Source organism: Saccopteryx bilineata, chromosome 6 (genome assembly GCF_036850765.1).
Source record: "Saccopteryx bilineata isolate mSacBil1 chromosome 6, mSacBil1_pri_phased_curated, whole genome shotgun sequence".
Taxonomy (NCBI): Eukaryota; Metazoa; Chordata; class Mammalia; order Chiroptera; family Emballonuridae; genus Saccopteryx; species Saccopteryx bilineata.
In genome coordinates, this window is record NC_089495.1 from 73464848 (window position 1) to 73485127 (window position 20280).

General features: G+C 32.2%; 1 protein-coding gene across 16 annotated transcripts in view; it reads left to right on the plus strand.

Moving 5' to 3' along the window:
• MYCBP2 (MYC binding protein 2) overlaps nt 1-20280 on the plus strand; it is a 333902-nt gene that overhangs the window by 254954 nt on the left and 58668 nt on the right. For 7 of the 16 annotated variants that reach the window (XM_066236389.1, XM_066236395.1, XM_066236388.1 and 4 more), the window contains 5 exons: nt 1988-2062; nt 4602-4826; nt 5670-5802; nt 9920-10042; nt 13027-13206. In XM_066236389.1, coding sequence (XP_066092486.1) covers nt 1988-2062; nt 4602-4826; nt 5670-5802; nt 9920-10042; nt 13027-13206 — 736 coding nt within the window. The remainder of the gene's footprint in view (nt 1-1987; nt 2063-4601; nt 4827-5669; nt 5803-9919; nt 10043-13026; nt 13207-20280) is intronic. The other 9 variants (XM_066236392.1, XM_066236399.1, XM_066236405.1 and 6 more) reach the window with 6 other exon arrangements.

Sequence of the window (20280 nt, forward strand, 5' to 3'; positions counted from 1 at the left end):
TAATCTTATAATAAACCAGTGCAGATTAAGAATTTTTAATAAATACAGAACAAAAGCAAAATGTGTCAAATTTGAATCCACATAAAATTAACATGTATAAAATGGATTTTATTGACAGTATATGGCTAGTAGTTACATCACTGTCTTATTCTTGTATATGTTAACTTGTACTCAGAAAACACTTGTTTGTACATAGAAATTCAAGAAAGGTACAAGCTTTAAATATTGTCAGTCACCAGCATCACTTCTTTCTTACTAACTCTGTCTGCATTGCTTTTCACATTGCTTTTAATACTAAAAATAATTAAGCCAAAAAATAATGTTTCTAAAACATCTTGTTACTGCTTTATGTCAAAGTCCTGTACCACCATTTCCTGTGAAAGAGAAAAACCGTTGAGCAAATAATTTCACAAATTCTTATACACGTGGATGAACCAAAATGCTTTGCAACATGTTGCCACTTTACCTAAAGACCCTGTCTTCTATCCATTTTTTGGTGGGGGTTTTTTGAGGGGAGGGGGGTTGACAAAGAAAGACAGAGAGAGGAACAGAGAGGGACAGACAGGAAGGGAGAGAGATGAGAAGCATCAATTCTTCGTTGCGGCACCTTAGTTGTTCATTGATTGCTTTCTCATATGTGCCTTGACTGGGGGACTTCAGCAGACCAAGTAACCCTTTGCTCAAGCCAGCAACCTTGGGTTCAAGCTGGTGAGCTTTGCTCAAACCAGATGAGCCCGCGTTCAAGCTGGTAACCTCCACTGTGCCACTGTCTGGTCAGGCTCTGTCCTTTTTTGAATGTAGTCAGGGATTTGGTTTTGAGGGGTTGTTTTTTTTTACCTTTATTTGTAGGCATATTATTAGATATGTCATATTTATGAGTTAGCATATATGTATGTATTTGGGTGTGTGTCTACATCTGTCTATTCACATATATACATCAGGAAAATATAGAATTACAGCATTTAAATAAATTCTTATCTAAAATGGCTTAAAATTGGTTGAGGATTATGTTTTTGTTTTGTTTTGTTTTGAAGTCTTGAATAATGACAGCTTTTATTAATATTTTGAATGTCCTTATTTTGTCCAAAATAATCACTTATCACAGTATGTACATAAGCAATAAAATTGTATAATTCCTACTCACTGGAAAGATTTTAATTTCAGATACATTCAATAGAATGATATATCTGTGTAAAATATGTATAATTTAAATTCTCATTATGACAGTTTGTAAAAACATTTTTTCTGGAATCATGCTAGTTTGAATTGGTTGCTCTTTAACAAAATATTTTTAGACTTTACATAATGACTACATATCTGCATTTCCTAAACTTTGAAATGGAGAAAACTAGGCCTGGCTTTTGATCAGATGTTCAGATGTGTGTTTTTCTGTATGCTTTCTTAACCAATTTGCTATCAGCTTTCAGTAACATTTACAAATGATTTTTTTCCATTTATAGAAGAGAAGAATATTGAAAAATGACTTAGGTGTTTTTGTTGTTGTTTAATCCTAATTTTTTTGGTATTTTAAAAAGTGATAACTAGTTCACATATACTACATGCCATTATTATTATAGTAATAGTTGCAGTATACAATCTATAGTCACATTTTCTTTATAAAATCGCAGACTGTTTTCTGTCATGAAACAAATCTGGGTTATATTGGAATGGATATGTTGTCTGATTAGGGTTTTTAAAGTTTCCCTCTTGCACTGACTGTGTGTTAAGCTTTAAATCAATGTCTGGCTCTTAATTTTAGTAAATGGCATGACACACTATATTCATGGAAAGCTTTTGACAAAAATTATTTATCAGAATCTCCTTGATATGGTTTACTCTGATGGCTTCAGTTTCCCTTTATAGACTAAAATTGAAGTGCTGGTGCTAGAGAACAGAACAATGTTGCTACTGTGAACACATCTTCTGCAGCTGATATCCTGTTCCCTTTCTTTGTTGATATTTTTCTTTCTTAAACTTTGTCGCTCAGAATATCTTTAATGCTAGCCAAGGAGTCAGGGATTTGGACGTATTTTCATGGACTTCCAAAGCTTTTTTTCCCCAGGTGAGTTAACTGTAAGGAACAATTATACATTATTCAGGTATTTCAGCATGTATAACAAATTTACATTTTATTCTTTGAAGTCTTTGTTTAAAATAACAGGGTTTTTTTTACCAGAAAAGATCTATACTGCAGTTGAGTTTTCCCTGTAATCCTTTTCCCACTGCTTCTCCCAAAGAATGTATTACTAGTTTAAGTTAAACTTTTACACGACTTCAAATTTTCTGTGTTTAATTTTATAACTAGCTTCTCCCACAACTACATCCAAGTCAGCGCCAGCTGATTTAGGTGGTAAAGTCTCTCAACCCTGTGGCTCCTCTGTTTTTTTCCTATTTTTTTCACAATGCTTTCTTGATGTTCATCTGAGAACAGGATGGAAGTGCAATTCATAGGCTGGTGCCAGGTCTTACATTCCTATATTGAGTAAAATATGTATTTTAAGATTGCCTGAGAGTAAAAGGTACAGTTCTTACTTTACATCTATCAGTTCTTTTTGTACTGTTTATTATTTAAAATTGGATAGACTTTTTTACATTTATTAATTTATATAGTTTAATGAACTATGTAATATTTTAATAAAAGTTATCATATAAATAAATATATTCTTCCAGTGAATAAATTGCAGTTATATTAGTTTGCCAACACTTATCTATTACCCTGAATGATCAAAAGTTGAAAATACTATTATACTTAATTAAATGCTCTAGTTGCAGCATTACAAAGCAGTGAGACTATTTTTTCTCTAAATCTGTTAATATTTGCTTGTGATTTTTTATTTCATAACCATGAATTTTTTTCAAGTTCAATAGTAATAAGGACTTTCTGCTTCCAACTTTGAAATAGCATATATTTACTAAAATTGATATATACAGCTAGACATTTTTAAACGTTCATTGAAAACCTTGTGAATGTAGCAGCACAATTTAGATTTCAGACCCTACTTTCCATTTGTAACTTTTTTATATTCATATTGTTGTGCACATGTATAAGTTTCACAAGTATACATGCATGGGTATATAAAATGGGGATTTTAAGATTATTTTAGATTGCAAATATTTTAGATTGTAGATGTAAAATTTAGTCTAAATTTTTGTAGTATTTAAAAGTCTCATTTTCATTAAAATTCCAATATATAGCTAAAGAATTTAAAATAAGAGCAGTATGATGATTATGTAAATAACTATTGTCGATAGTGTATATATGTATAACTAAAAATGGATGGTTATTGATCATAATACAATTTATACAATATTATATGAAGGGTACTAATGGCTCTAAAATTTCCTTTTACTAAGCATATATAGAATTAAAGTTTCAGGTAAACAATGCTTGGATACACATTTTCTTAACATCAGGATTTTATTTTCTACATGTGGACATGTTTACAGAATTCTTAGCATGAGTATTAATATGGATAGATCTATTCAGTAATATTTTATCTTGCATAATGTGTGTCTTTTTATTTTAACATTACTAAATATTAATTTTAACCTAATGTTTTAGTAAGTGCTCCCGTATGATCATCTTTTACTGAATTTCAATAATAGAGCAGTTTGTAGAGTGTATGTTACTGTATGTAAGGGTGCATTTTTTATCTGTTTTAAAGGAGTAATAATGAAAATGGAAGAACCCTTACTGTGGAACTTTGATTTATATTTAGTTGGGAGGAAGAACAAATATAGGAAGGTTGTTATTCCTCTTTGTTGCATTTACTTAGAAAACAATTTCATCACAGCATTCACATTCAAGAGAAATTTAGGGTGTGAGCTTTTCTTTCATTGCAGAAATGACTCTTAAATGCAGATGCATTATATTTGCATAAAAATGCCTCTTTATTACTATCTTTTCTCTACTAAAAGTATAATCATCTTTTTCTGTTAATAGCTTTAACATAGTATTGTTTAATAATGGCTTAGCAAATTCACCAAGACTTTTATTTGTTCTGTATTAAGAAAATAGGAGTTGTTAAAATCTTATAAACATTCTTACTTCATTCATAACTGGTAAATATTAAGTTGTAGCCATATTTTATGCACATTTCTTTATCATTGTTATCTCTGTTTATAGATAAGTCTCCAGAGTTTTCACACCTATTTTCTCTATTTGTAAATAATTATTACAGACAAAAGTGGGAGGAAATGAAGATTTAGGCTTTTTAACCCATAATAACATACAGTAATTCAGTATTAAATTATTCAGTTGTGGTTCACATAGTAAATTACTTTTGTTTCTCCCCCTGTTAAATATTCATTAAAAATCAAAGTAAAATTAAGTACCTGTATTTCTCAAATTTTGGTGGGCAAAAATCTGGGGTTCAGTTGCTACCCTGCTATATTCTCTTCAACTTTATTTTAATTATTATTCAGCATTGAAAAACTGAACAACTCTTTAGTGGTCGTGTTTACTGACACTTCAGTTATATTTGCATGTATGTTCTATTTCTTAATATTACAGAATTATAGAGTTGTAAAAGCTATTAATAGGAAGATGTTGAAAGTGATAATAGATTGTATTTTATTTTCTTTCCTATTTAAATTTTCAGGAACCTAAAACTAATACTGATGACTTTTTCAAAGACATAAACTCCTGCTGCCCACAGGAAGCAACAATGCAAGAACAAGATATGCCGTTCTTGCGAGGAGGTCCGGGCATTTACAAGGTAGTGAAGACAGGACCTTCCGGCCACAACATCAGAAGCTGCCCTAACCTTAGAGGTATCCCAATTGGAATGTTAGTTCTGGGAAACAAAGTCAAAGCAGTGGGAGAGGTATGGATTCTTGTAGCTTCATGAATTCTAAGATCCTCATTTTTAATATAATACAACCAAAGCAGCATCTCTTTCTTCCAGAGGTTGCCATTTCCATCCCAGGTTTTTAATTGTTTTTAATGTTCTTTATTTGTATTGAAAATACTAATGTAATTTTTCTGTGCTTCTTTTCTAATAATTTTATTCTCATAATTATCCTTGTGAAAACAATATATTAAAATGATGTGTATGTATATATAGATGTTTGGTATTTGCACATATATCTTTTTATTATAAATGCGTCATGGGTTAACAGAACTTTAAAATATTTGCTATGGATCAGTATGGAGATGTGACATATAAATGGGGTTTTATTTCTTTGTTCCTATTCATGTGTCTCACTGAAGTCCTGAGAAAATAAAATTCCTGTTTCATCAACTATGGCATTTGCCTCAGCTGATGAGCTAGAAGATGTAGTGTGTCATGCTATTTCTCAGTGTCAGGGTCATTTTCAAGTTGCATTATAAGTACTACCAACTGAAATAATAGAGTATGTTGTTTATGACACTTTAGATGTCTAAGAAAAGAGCCATGTGTTTTGGGGTAACATTTAAAGTTATTTAGAGATTATTCTTATGCCTTAAAAATTATTTTAACTGAAGTCATAAATAAGCATATTTTACACAACTTGATACTGATTTCTGTCTTACCTCAGGATGTGGTCTTAATTTCAGAAACTAATTTCATGGTAGATATTTATTGGAATGATTACACTATTCAAAACTCTTAAACTTTTTGCTGGTTTTCAGCCTGAGTGCCGTGAAAGAATCAAGCCAATCAATCATGCTTTTTGTTATGTGCTAGGTAACCAATACTGAAGGTACATGGGTGCAGCTGGATAAGAACAGCATGGTAGAGTTCTGTGAGAGTGATGAAGGAGAGGCCTGGTCCTTAGCTAGAGACAGAGGCGGAAACCAGTACCTCCGACATGAAGATGGCAAGTTGGCTTAAATTTGTGATTTATTCCAATTAACCTTTGAAATGCAGAAGTTTAAAGTGTATTGTACCTATATTTGTTTCATTGTAAAGAGCTTTTTGTGTATTTTTCTAAGTAAAAGCAAATGTAAGAAATCTTGCAGTTAACATTTGTTTGAAAAATTTGTGGCTACTAAATGTATGCACATCAGAGAAAAAAATTGAAAGAAAATGTGGAGCTTATATATCTTTGTAATACATGCTTTTTATTAATATGAATTTGTGTGATTATTCTTCTGTGCCAGTCCAAGAGTAAATGTTTTACCTTTTTTTCCATTAAATGGAAGTCTGATTTTCAAACCACCAATCATAACACTTCTCCCCAAGCAATTTTATTCGATTGAATTTTGTCTCAGAAAAGAAGCATTGAATAAATGCAAAGCATCTTTTGGGATTTTCTGTTTTGTTGTTAGGATTTCAACTTGAAAAATCATTTTACCTTTTTCAACATCGATCTTACTTAATAAAAGATTTTCCATTTTGTCCCCCTCTCTTCTTCTCATAGTGGCAAAAACTAGTTCTTCAAAGTTCAGGCCACATCATCACTTGGGTAAAGCTTTTTTTAAACTAATCTTGACAAAGTTAAGAATTCCCTCAGTATTCCTAAAGAACTGTATTCACCTCTAGACTTAAACTGATAATATATTGAAGTTAATTTTTTTTTCTTCATACCCAGATTGTAAGTCCCTTACAGGTAGGCACAGAGTTTTTAACTCTGTATTCCTAGTTCTGAAACAATTTTGGCACATACTAGTTGCTCACTAAGTTATATAACTTCAAGTTGAGTCCCAAAAATATTAGTAAGGATATCAAAATAATGCTATAAAAATAAGCATAATATTTATTATCCAACAGGTATAGCCATAAAAGCAAAATAGATTCAAAAAGTTTTGAAACCTGCTTGAATGACAGAGTATATTTAGATGTATTAACATTATACATAAATTATACCTTTTTTCCCCACAATAAGCCTTTGAGATAAGTTACATAATCTTTATTTTACTGGTAAGGAAAATAAAGCTCATAGAATTTTAAATGACTTATTTATGGTTTTGCAGCTGGATACATGGCAGCTATATGACTTGAACCAGAATCTTCATTTATAATTTAAACCTGTGCTCGTTACACATACGCACTGCATTGATACTTTACTTAACACAAGTTGAGAACCTGCTCCCTTCCTTATCTTTACAGATAAATTTTTCTTAATCAAAGATGTCATAAAATAATGTTGAGATGATAGAACAGTTCTTTATTATGTTTTGGAAATAGCCTTCATTTGATGTAAATCAGACATTTTTCAAAATAACATGTCCATTTACAACATACTACATATTATATTTACTACATATTTATACTGGTTAGAAATTTTCATATATAAATGAAAATACCTAAAGTGAGATCAGCTTTATGTAAGACATAGTTAAATGATATGAGAGTGGTTTAGGTGATTATCAAAAGGTTTTTTATGGCTTTAATAGACATTTTACTGACAGTATAGTGAAATATGTGAGAGTGGACTGCCAGGGTATAAATGCCACCTCTAACAACTTTTGAGTTATGTGACCTTGGTTAATTTCCCTAATATTGTTGTGTTTCACTTTTCTAAATTATAAAATGAGGATACTTTATAAGTTCTATATGAAAGACAAATGAACAATTAATAATCATTTAATGATCCTTGCTCTTTTGATAGTTATATAGTCATAATGTGAGTCTTAATCTTTTAAATAGCATGGGGTGATAGGAAAATGATAAGTTAGTGCTTTATTATTATTATTATTTTTACTTTTTGTGAGAGGCGGGAGGCAGAGACAAACTCCTGCATGCACCCCCACTACCTGGCAAGCCTATCAGGGCTCTGCCCATCTGAGGCCCTTGCTCCATTGCAACCAGAGCCATTTTTTTAGCACCTGAGGCAGAGGCCATGGAGCCATCCTCAACACCTGGGGCCAACTTGCTCTAATTGAGCTAATTGAGCTTTGGCTGCAGGAGAAAGAGAAAAGTGAGAAAGGGAGGGATGGAGAAGCAGATGGTTGTTTCTCTTGTGTGCCCTGACCTGGAATCAAACCCGGGACATCCACACACCGGACTGACGCTCTACCACTGAGCAAACCAGCTAGGACCAGTGCTTTATTTTTAAGTGAAAGGAGGGGAGAGGTAGATTCCCACATGTGCCCTCACCAGGATCCATCTGACAACTCCATCGGTGGCCAACGCTCAAACCAGTCAAGCCACTGGCTGCAAGAGGGGAAAAGAGAGAGAGAAGGGGAAGAGAGAGGGACAGAGAAGCAGATGGTTACTTCTCATGTGTGCTCTGACCAGGGATCAAAGCCAGGATGTCCACATGCCAGGCCAATGCTTTATCCACTGACCCAATCAGCCAGGGCAGAAGTTAGTGCTTTAAAACCTCCAAGAGTAGTTATACAGTATCTAAATAGTCTGCTCATTTGTATTAGGATGTAACCATTTAATATGGAAATAATAGGACTTCATACTATAGTAAATTAATTTTATAAAGTAATATGAGTAAAACAAAAGCTTTCCTCTTTGTAAAAAGTCTTTATTGGTCTTTGGTATCTATAGATAAAACTATATAGTAAGCAAAGCTACTGCTCTGGTTAAAACAGACTTCCCACTTAGTGCTGGACCACTCTCAGTCTAGAGCAGGGGGTCGGGAACCTGTGGCTCTTTTGATGTCTGCATCTGGCTCACAGACAAATCTTTAATAAAAAAAAATAATAACATGAAAAATATAAAACATTCTCATGTATTACACTCCATTCATTTCCTACTGCTCATGTTCATGGTTGCAGGTGGCTGGAGCCAATCACAGCTGTCCTCCAGGACAACACCAAATTTTTATTGGACAATGCCTAATGTACATGGGTCGTTGTATGGCTCTCACAGAATTACATTTTAAAATATGTGGTGTTCATGGCTCTCTCAGCCAAAATGGTTCCCGACCCCTGGTCTAGAGGGTAAGAGCAATGTTGTCTTTTCCATCGGATGACTGTTCCTGAGTATTTCTAGAAGAAATATTTCGCTGCTGAGATATCTTATACTGAACAGCATTGCCTAAGGGAAGTGCAATAATTAGTTTATTAAAAAAGTCTAGGAATGCTGATACAGAGATAGATTATACAGTACCACAGGTACTGCGGAATTCTCATTTAAAGGGGGAAGAAAACACTCCACCACATTCTTCTAGTTTCATGTTCTGTGTAAGGGGATATTGACTTAAAAAAGAAACACCTTATTTTCAAATTCATAATGTTCTTTTTAAAGAAATACTATTCTCTTTTTTACTATTTATTTAGCAGATTTTGCCTTTTGCTGACATTACATGACTAATTATGGCATTAGTGTTTTTAGTATTATATTGGATAGAACTTTATAGCTACTTGATTGTTAATAGGGGATTTACTCTATTTACCAATTTTTTGTTGCATTGTTACCACATGTAAACTAGATAAAACTCTGATTCATTTGTTGACTTCAGGATGTGTTAATAGCTCTGACTACATGACCTGGCATATCATCTTTTTTCTTAGGGAAAATATCCTCATAAAGTAAATAAAAATAAGTTAAAAGTTAAATTTTCTCATTCAAAACTTAAAATATTTTACAAGTGAAAATTTCTTTTGGTACCATATACTTAACATTTTGAATACTTCTTTTCCTATTTGAATAATAATATACAGAATATTTTGATTTCTGGTTTATAATGTATCCATTCTTATTTTGTAAAATGCCCTTGTATAAACTTGTTACAAATATAAATGTCTAGTCCAGAAATATTAGTATACATTCAGTGATGTATTTCTACCAAAGTAAAAGTAAACTGACTCCATAAGAGAATATCCCATTTCTAAATTTCATTGTATATCTGATAAATGAAAACAAAGATTTGTCATACCTTGTTAGTGTCAATGACCTAATTGGTAAACTTATCAAATCCAAATATGAGGTTTTTTTTTAAATCTGACCATAAAATCTTTCTTGTAATTTTCTTTTTATTCTTTAAATATGATATGACACATAAGAAACTAATTTTATAGCTGTGCCTTTTATTGTAGAACAAGTTTTCCTGGATCAAAATTCTCAAACTCCTCCTCCAAGCCCTTTCTCAGTACAAGCTTTTAATAAAGGGGCAAGTTGTAGTGCCCAAGGATTTGATTATGGACTTGGAAATAATAAAGGTAGGTATTTAAAAGTAGTTTTATGCATACCTAATTTTAATTTTTTTTTTACCTTCTACCCATTTTAATTACAATTTACCCACAAAATTTCATTAAAGTTTGTTACTAGTAGAAGAAGACTAACAATTAAAATGTTTACAACAGTGGTTTTTTTAATGTATTGCTTTTGTTAGTTTTAGCTTAAATTTACTAATTACTGTACTTTTTAAAAGACACTCAGTTTGAATTCATATTATAAAGATTCTGTGTCACTACATCTAGAAAAGGAACTGCTTTCTATCATCTAGCCATTATTAGGAGTAATGTTTTAAGAAAAAATAACTTTCCAAAGTGATCCATTTAAAATCAAAATATTTTAAGTAATTATTTAAATAATATTGCACATCAGCTTTATTAAATTTTTATGGTTTTGAATGTCTAACCAAATTATCTTAGTTAGTTTAGAATTACATGACTTGGTATCTTTGGGTTTGGTATGTATTATGAAGATGAAAGTTGTAAAAAGAGAATCAAAAACCCTAAACCATATGGGTAGGAAATATACGCAACCTTTTTGACTATTTAATGGAAGAGACCAACATCATAGACAGTTGAAACAATAGTTATTTTGAAATAATTTATACCTGAATTTAATCCAAAATTTTATTTGTCTATAAATTTGAACATATTTATGTTCTTTTCCTTGAATCTGATCCTGACTGCTTCAGAATCAGCCATATTGTCAGCAGGTGGCTTACAATTGAATTATGGGCAAAAAGGAGAAAATAACCTTTATGGAAATACTTTTAATTTAAAGTGTTATTTAAACTAATTTACAGGATTTGATTTAAAAAAATAAATACAGTGTCATTATACCTGACTTGCAGAGCAAGTAAAATAATGAAATAGTCGGCAAAAAACAAATTACCTCAATATAGAGTAAATATTCACTTTAAAATAAAACCACTTCATTGGATATTATTTTCCACAGAATATTTTTATGAAGGAAGCCTAATCATAATGTTTCCTTTCGGCTTTCCCTACTCTGTTGTGTTGGTCTCTCCTATAGGTTTGTGTACTATATGCTCACTCATTTCTGATAGCTCATATCTCAGCTAACTTTAGCTAGACCTTCATACTTAAATCAGGTAAATTCAACTCTGTGTGGGGTTTTCTTCATGTCCCTTTCTACCATCATCAATCCTTAATTTAAAATTACAGGGCTTACTTACCACTACTATTCTTCTATAGTAATCTTTTTAAAATCTGTGTTTAATTCAAAGTATAGGCTTTCAGTCTCTAAAATGTCTAAATTGCACTGATAGCATCAGTTTAAATCAGTATTTACAATATAATTTATTAAAACATAAAAATCACTTTCAAGAGATGTAAACGTTGCTGACAACGTGTTATTAAATAGAAATAATGACATTACTTTTCAAAAGTGTTTTTTGCTAATATTGATCAAAAATAGTGTGCACTTATTAATAGGCATTTTAACTATTTAGATCAGGGGTCTCAAACTCAACTCAGCATGTGGGCCGCAGAGCAAGATCACAGCTGTTCGGCGGGCCGCACTAGGTCTACAAAAGGCAACTGTTACGCAACACTTTTCTCACTGCAGTTGAAAACAAAAAAAAATCAGTACAACAAGCACAATCGTACATGCAGTTTACTCAGTGTCACAAAACGACCAGAAACTGTAGTTCGCATCACAACTGCTGTTAACTAAGCTAATATCTAGCTAGGATGCTAGAGAAATGAAAAATACAAGTAGGCCCCTAGGCTTACTTAATTTTATCCAAAATATTTTGAACTTCGTGGATTAGTCTGCGGGCCGCACAAAATTGTTCGGTGGGCCGCATGCGGCTTTGAGACCCCTGATTTAGATGAAGCAAAAAAATTAAGAAACTTTAATCTTATTAAATATATCTAACACTTATTTATCTTACCTTTAACAATAATAGGTCTTATTTTATTTAAATATTTATAGTATTCAAGATTATGAAATTATTTTTTTCAAAAATTCTCTTTAACACAATTTTTTAAAAAATCCATCATAATCTCTAAAATCTTTATTGTAACCTACAGCAATAATTTTTTAAAAGTAAAGATATATAGCTGTGTGCACAGTTCTTTCCATATAAATCTATTCCTATTGGTACCTGATTTGAAATTTTTATTCATGAAGCTTTGTTATATTTAAGGAATATGGCTGGTACTGTTTTCCAGTTTATACATGTGTCTGGATATGCTTTTTTTCCTCTTCAGCATCATAGAAACTAATATATATTCTCATAAATGAGGAGCTATCATCTATCCAGTTACATTTTATATTTTAAAAAATGTTTTCCTTTTAATGTCTTTTGTTTTTTATTTTAAAGGAAAATGTCAGAAATCATATTTGAGATACTATTCAAATTAGGTAGCTCATATTCCTTTTTATATTATTGTCTTATAGGTTTTTATATTATCAAAGCAAAAGAGTTCATACTTTTAAAAATGTATAATTTCTTTGTCAGTAACAATTTTGAAAAGAATATTTATAACATAAATATATTACAAAGTTAGTAACATATACTTTGCCTTCCTTGAATCCTATGTTTAAAAAAAATAATTCATCTTGCATTTGCTTGTTTCTGCATGAAATATACTGTATAAGAGGCAGGGTAATAATAATTGTCAGGTGCTGTATAGAAGACATTTACTGAGATTTTCATTTGTACTTACATGATAATCAATGTATCATAGATTTTTCATAGATTCTGTATTCTCCATGCTGCTGCTAGATGTTATATATGAATTTAAATGGATTTGGGCTTTTATAATAGATTTTGTGGGGTGCTTCCAACATTGAACTTTTAGTCCCTAATTTGAGAATAATGATCATCAACTTCCACACATTTCTGAATTGGCATAGTGTTATTTAGTGTTTAATTTTATCTGAATGTCATAAAACACCATTTACTTTGCCATTTTGGATGTTGATTAATAACAAGTTGTAGTGTTGACTGTTTTGCCCACTGCAGGTGACCAACTGAGTGCCATATTGAATTCAATTCAGTCACGGCCCAATCTCCCAGCTCCTTCCATCTTTGATCAAGCTGCAAAGCCTCCCTCTTCCCTAGTCCACAGCCCATTTGTGTTCGGACAGCCCCTGTCCTTCCAGCAGCCTCAGCTTCAGAGTAAGTCTGTCAGTCTTCCCTGCCTCATCAAGCACTTCTGAAGCTTGTTCTGAGTTGTTTATCAGTCATTAATTATTGATCAACTCACCAGACTGGTTTTATATAATGAGGATGTTATCCCTTCCCACATTTTTGAAGCATTTAAGCTATTCTGAGCTAAGACATTCTGCAGCTAAGACATATCAATATGTTCTTAGTTACACTTTTTTAAAATGTAGTTATTAAATATGACTATTTTGGTTTATATTCTAATTTCTGTATTTGCAAATATATACTATAAAACATGTTAGGAAAACATTTAGTTTAAAATTTTCTTTTATAATATGCATGACTATGCTAAGCACCAGTTATAGGGATAACTTTCATTTTTTATGTTGAGATGACATAAAAAATTACTTCATTATTTAGAGATGCCCCAACAGAATAAACCTATTTCACTATACTAGTAGTAGGTGGAGGAGAGAGAGACTATACTGGGCAGGTTTGTTTCTTTTAAGTGAATTTGGTATTTGTAAAATATATAGCAACTTTAAGGTTTCCAAATTTCCCAGATGGTTTCTTCTCTTACTTTTTATGTTTTTGCTGTTGTTCTCATTCTTAATATGTTAAACTGATCATTTGATTCCAGTTCTGCCTCCTAGGATTGCTCTAGCCTTTCATCCATGATAGTAACTTATACCAATATGGAAAATAAACCTAAAGAAATTATACTTAACTGAGTGTTCTTTTTCTGACACTTTCTCCTGACACTCCCAAATAATTTTAAGTTTCTTGCATATGACAATATGTTCTTGGCCTTCAGTTCACATGTTGGCTATACGATATATAAGTACACTCACTGAGTGAGACGGTTTATGAAAGTCTGCTTACACACCCATTGTTTGAATTTAATTGCATGACCAGTGTGAAGTACATTCACACTGAGATTTAACTTATTTTTCTACAAAATTACCTTGATAACTATTATTAAGAATAACTTAAGATAATGCCAGTTTGTTTTGTTTTTAATAGGAACCAGGGTAATATATAGTTAGCAATAATGTTATGCATTATGCTATAATTATCTACCTTAAGGGTAAAGAGTATACAAAAATATAAACTTCTTGCCTGACCAGGCAGTGGTGCAGTGAATAGAGCGTCGAACTGGGACGCAGAGAACCCAGGTTTGAAACTCCAAGGTCACTGGCTTGAGTGCGAGGTCACCAGCTTGAGTGCGGGCTCACCAGTTTGAGCTTGGGGTCACTTGGCTTGAGCATGGGGTAATAGACATGAACCCATGGTCGCTGGCTTGAGCCCAAAGGTTGCTGGCTTAAAGCTCAAGGTCACGGGCTTGAGCCCAGGGTGCTGGCTTAAGCAAGAGGTCACTCTCTCTGCTGTAGCCCCCTGGTCAAGGCACATATGAGAAAGCAATCAATGAACAACTAAGGTGCCGCAACAAAAAATTGAAGCCTCTCATCTCTCCCTTCCTGTCGGTCCCTGTCTATCCCTCTCTCTACCTCTCTGTCTCTGTCACACAGACACACACAAACTTTTCTAGAGTTGTACTATGCATTAGGCAAGTTCAATTAATGAAGTTAATTAGTTTAGAAATATAAGTGTCAATTTAGCTAATAGTCTCAACATATTATGTTCACTTGGCTCTCTTAAAAGAAGTATTTTGAGGAAGTATAATAAGTGACATGTGTGTGAAATACTATTTTTCCTTCCTTAGTAAACATTATCAGAGAATGAAAAGAGAAGTAAAGACTTAATTTATTCATTTTATACAATAATAGACTTTTTACATTTAGAAGTATTCAGGTTGCAGGAAGTTTTAAACATAAGGACAAGGGAAAAACATGAAAATAAATTATAATCAGGCAGAAAATTCATATTATATATAAAATTTTTAAACAAAAATTACTCTGATAATGTCATAGTGGCAGTAGACAAAGAACTAAGGAATAAAGACCTTTTTGTTCTATCTAAAGAGTCATTACACATCTTCTCAGAAATGAGTGTAATTACTATTTTTATTTTACCAAATTATTTAATGAAATATTTTAAATTAAGCTTGACCAAGCAGTGACACAGTGGATGGAGCATTGGCCTGGGACTCTGAGGACCTAGGTTCGAAATCCTGAGTTCACCGGCTTGAGTGTGGGATCATAGACATAACCCCATGGTTGCTGGCTTGAGCCCAGAGCTCTGCCTTAAAGCCCAAGGTTGCTGGCTGAGCCCAAGGATGTTGGCTTGAGCAAAGGGTTACTTGCTCTGCTATAGCCCCCGGTCAAGGAACATATGAGAAAGCAATCAGTGAATAACTAAGGTACTGCAACTATGAGTTGATGCTTCTCATCTCTCTCCCTTCCTGTCTATCTCTTTCTCTCTCTTGCTAATTAAAAAAAAAAAAAAAATATATATATATATATATACATAAAGACTATAATAAATCATACTTGTCTCTTTAAAAAGATAATAGGTTTTCAGCTGACATGTCAATCTAAATTTATATGTATTGTGTCTAAGTGTTATCAGTACCACCACTTCGTTTATCACCATCTTGGGGCAAGTTTGAAATCATGGCTGAGAAATGCCTTAATTAGTCAATTTTCTGATCCTTACTTGACTGTACTGCAAAATGGGAATTACTTTTTGCAAAGCACTTATTCTCAGTAGAATATCATTGAAGTTTGACTTTCAAATTCCTGAAACCAAAAGTCTTATCTTTAGCGTAACTAAAATAGCTATGTAGTCTAAAAGTAGTTTTAATATTTTGGAGATAATTTAGAACTGTATTAATCATATCTTATTAGGAAAATTAAGTGTGGCAGAGTGCTTATTGTTAAGACTACCTGAGTTAGTTATACTTTCCTAAACTATACTGCCGTCCATTCCACTGGCATTTCATCTTGCTTTAAGATGGATTGTGCATATTTTCTTTACTAATTAGTAAAATGAGTCTTCTTTTATACTTTTGTGATACTAAAATAAAACACTGTATAGAAGATCATATTGTTATTTTTGCTTATACTGATTATCACTACTAGGCACTTAAGCACTCTAATACATCCTCATTTGAGATAATATCTCCATTTTACAGGTAAGGAAACAGGCTTAGAGGAAGGAGATAAAATGGTTTACTATAGAAACATTCATAGTAAGATGGTAGCAATTCTTCTGACCTTTTGGTTTTTAAGCAGGAGTTGTCAGAAAAGTTACCACAGGGATAACTGGCTTGTTGCGGCCAAGCGTCCTCATGATCCTTCTGACCTTTTGGACTTTAAGATGGTAATCTAGAACATGAGGCCGGTTCTGCTATAACTACAAAGGCCATGTTTTTAAATATTCAATTTGCCTACTGATTAGTGCAAAATCTGTTCTTTTATAGATAGATAGATATAGATTAGTAGCTTTACTTGGATTATTTTTCCCTTTATCATTTAATTTTAAGACTGTAGCTTGGTTTGAAAGGAAAATATTTTGTAAATGTAATAACTCAAGTTCCCAGAAAAGTACACGAGCTCTACAGAGATACATATAAACTGCCTCTCATGTCAACTTGATCTGAAATTTCTGTGAGCATTATTATTAATAATTTTTCAGGGCTTTTTTTTGCTGAAGTGTAATATTTTTCACTAATTTGTGGAATTTGAAATAATATGGCACAGTAAATTAATTTGGTGATGTTTTAATTAACAAAATTACTTTATTATAAATGTACAAATACCTATATACAAATTATGAAATAATATATACAAATTATCTCACCAGTTAAACTAGTGAAATAGGATAGTTACAGAAATGAAAGTTACAAATTTTTCTTGTCTTACCATATATATGTGCAGAGGCATGAGAAAAAAGAGTATGTTCTATAATTTACTTTTTTATTTCATAATTTTTTATATAGGTTTTAGACTTAGTAAGCTATTTGGCAATATTCTAGTGGACCAAGGGGGAGATTGATATCTGTGCCTGCTCTCTTGAGAATTACTGTAAGGGATAGGAACAACATAAAGTGAAACCAGGAGAGAAGATGTGAGATCTGGAGAGGTTTTTGTTTTATTTCTTTTTTAATGGAAAAAAAATAACATTGAGGTTGTTTTCTAAGAGAATGATTCAACAAAGACAATAAAATTGATGATGCAGTAGTCAAAGGAGAATGGCCAGAACAATATTCTTGCATTGGAGAGAGGATGAACTCTAACCAAAGTGGAAAGATTGGCTAAGTAAGAGCACAAATAGTTGTTACCTGCCGTAACAGGAGAGAAGGAAGAAGGGTCTAGTGTTAGGAGCTTGATAATGTTCTCCTTTTGTGGGGGCTTTTTTTCCACAGTGAGACAGAAAGCAGTCACCAGCCCAGACATGTGGAGAGTGTGTTGGTAGTTTGAGGAAAAAAGAGAAGGTATAAAATAGTAATAGCTAATACGTATCAAACATTTACAATATAACCTACATCATTTTAACCACTTCATATGAATCTACCCATTTGATCATGCTAAAGACCATGCTTCAGTTGAGAAGCTTAATGCATTAGAAGCTTTGAGTGTTACTGCCCTAGTGGCAGCATCTTCCACTAGAGCGAATGGGGCCATCATGAAGAGTCTTATAAGCCATACTTAGTAAATTAGAACTTATCCTGTAAGTATAGGAAATAAAGTGGAGGAACAGATGACAGAAGTGTGTTGTTCCACAGAATTATAAATAAAGAATGTGATAGGATCAGTTTTACATTGGTGAAAGAACTGTAAATATTATGAAAAGGGTCCTACAGAAAGGCCAAATGTTTGAGGCAGGATGGCCAAAGAAAAGATGAGTAGGGCTTAAACGAAGGTAAATTACAGTGGAAATATAGGAGAAGGAACAAGTTTAGAAATATTCACACCGTCAAGTGAACAGGACATGCTAATCACAGTTGTGGGAGCCAGTCTAAAAGGATGTCAGTTTTCTGGCTTTGTGTTGAAAAATAAAATGCTTACCTAATACCAATTCATGGAATTGAAAGCAAGTTTAAAGGAAAAATGAGTTCAGTTGGGTAAATTATAATATAATTTGAATATAAAAAAACATGTATAGAATTTACATAATTAATGGCATTGTTATAAGTTGTAAATATATCATCAAATTATTCATATATACATTCTGAGTAAAAATGAATCATTAAAGCATTTCCATGATTTTACAATTAATTGAATTTAGAAAGCATTTTTTAAAGTATTTAACATCCATTTTTTTATTGTCTTCCTTATCTCCCAATTCTTCTCTAAAACAAATATACTATAGTATATCTCATTACTTAGACTTAGCAAAACTAAAACAACATAATGTTACAGCTTTATTGAGGTTTAATTTTATACAATTTGATGATTTTGGACATATTTATATACCATGATATCATCACCAAAATCAAATAAACATTTATCTTTTAAATTAGTATTTTCATGTATTATCAAGGATTGACTCTTTCCCCACGCCCCTCAGTTTATTAGATATATCATACAATGGTATAGTTCATTTTGAGTGTTAAAGGGGCCTAAGAAGTCGCCTAGCTCTCATTTTAGAGATAAGGGAATAATCAGTGACTTGCCCAAAGTTACAGTTAACTGGAAAACTAGGACTTGAATAAGAGAGACTCTTATCTCCAGTAATTTTGTTTTTCCTATTACATCTCAGATACCTTACATAAACTGTAAAAATTGGAAAAGCCAAGTGGTCATTTACTCTAACCTTCTTATTTAATACTTTTAATCCCTTGGCGACATCCCAGATAAACTTTGCCAGGTAAGAAATTCACATTATCTCAAGGCTGTTCTGGTTGTCTGTTCTCATTTGTTAGAGAATATGGAAACAAAAATCTTGCCCTCAGCCCCGATATCAATAAAAGAATGGAACAATGCCTCTAATTTATCTGTGGTTATGGTGACTGGTGCCTGCTTTTTATTTCTTTCTCCAAACATAAGTATTTTATTCTAAAAGCCTTTTAGTTTTGGTTTCAGTTTTAGCTGTCTTTTTTTCTACATAGGTATTGTATCCTTCCGAAGGCAGGATATGATTATGGTTAATGTTAATCACCTAATCAAAAGTGTCTGATTTGTCTGATGTACAGGGTTTTTTTCCCCCTTGCTACCAGGTTTTGTTTCTGAGAGCATGTCTAGTCCTCTTGTGTCTTAAGTTATTGCTCAAGGAGCAATCCTTAATCTTTTCTTGGAATTTCTTGAAATTTTTAAGGCCTAGGAGATATATATGACAAAATATTGCTCTGTATTTTCCTATCTCATCTGTCACAGATTCTGAAATAATATACTTTTTCTTACTGTTATACCCCTTAACCATATTTACTAGGGATTTACTATATATTCAGTAACATATTATATATGTTTTATCCAAGTACAATTAGACCTAGAAGTCATTTAGAGACATATCATGTTTGGGGGGTTATCCATGTTACATATTTTTATTCCTCTTCCTTTCTACATTCATATCATGTGGATTAATGGTATATTCTAGTGAAAAGCTCATTTCTATTTTATTCCTAAATTAGAATTTTTTTTCTAGCTTTCATTCTTTTATTATTCATTTAGCATGCTAACATTTAAGTAAATAATTTTTAGATTCTATTTCATGTCTTAAGCTCCTATAGCATTCACATAATTTCACTTTTCTCCTGATACACTGACTAGGATTCTGGATGGATGGAGAGAGAGAGAGAGAGAGAGAGAGAGAGAGATATATTATAGTTTTGCATGTTATCAATATATCTCTTAAGGTTTGCTTTCTTTTTTAAAATTGAAAAATACAATTTTTTTATGTTATCTGTATCAAAATATATTTAAATGAGCAAATTTTGTAAAAATTAAATGCATAGCACAAGTGTTACCTGCAGTCACACTTTAATTTCTTAGACATTTAACAATAACCTTTTTAGATTTTCTTGACCCTGTGTTCTTTTGCTAAACCCAGTCTTCACAGATTTTAGCAACCAAGCCAAAAGACTATACATTGGCATTTGGAATTCCCTTGAATTAACTCTTCCATCAAAAGCTGGCACCATCCTAACTGATATTTTGAATGAGAGTTGCAGACTATGTGTTATAT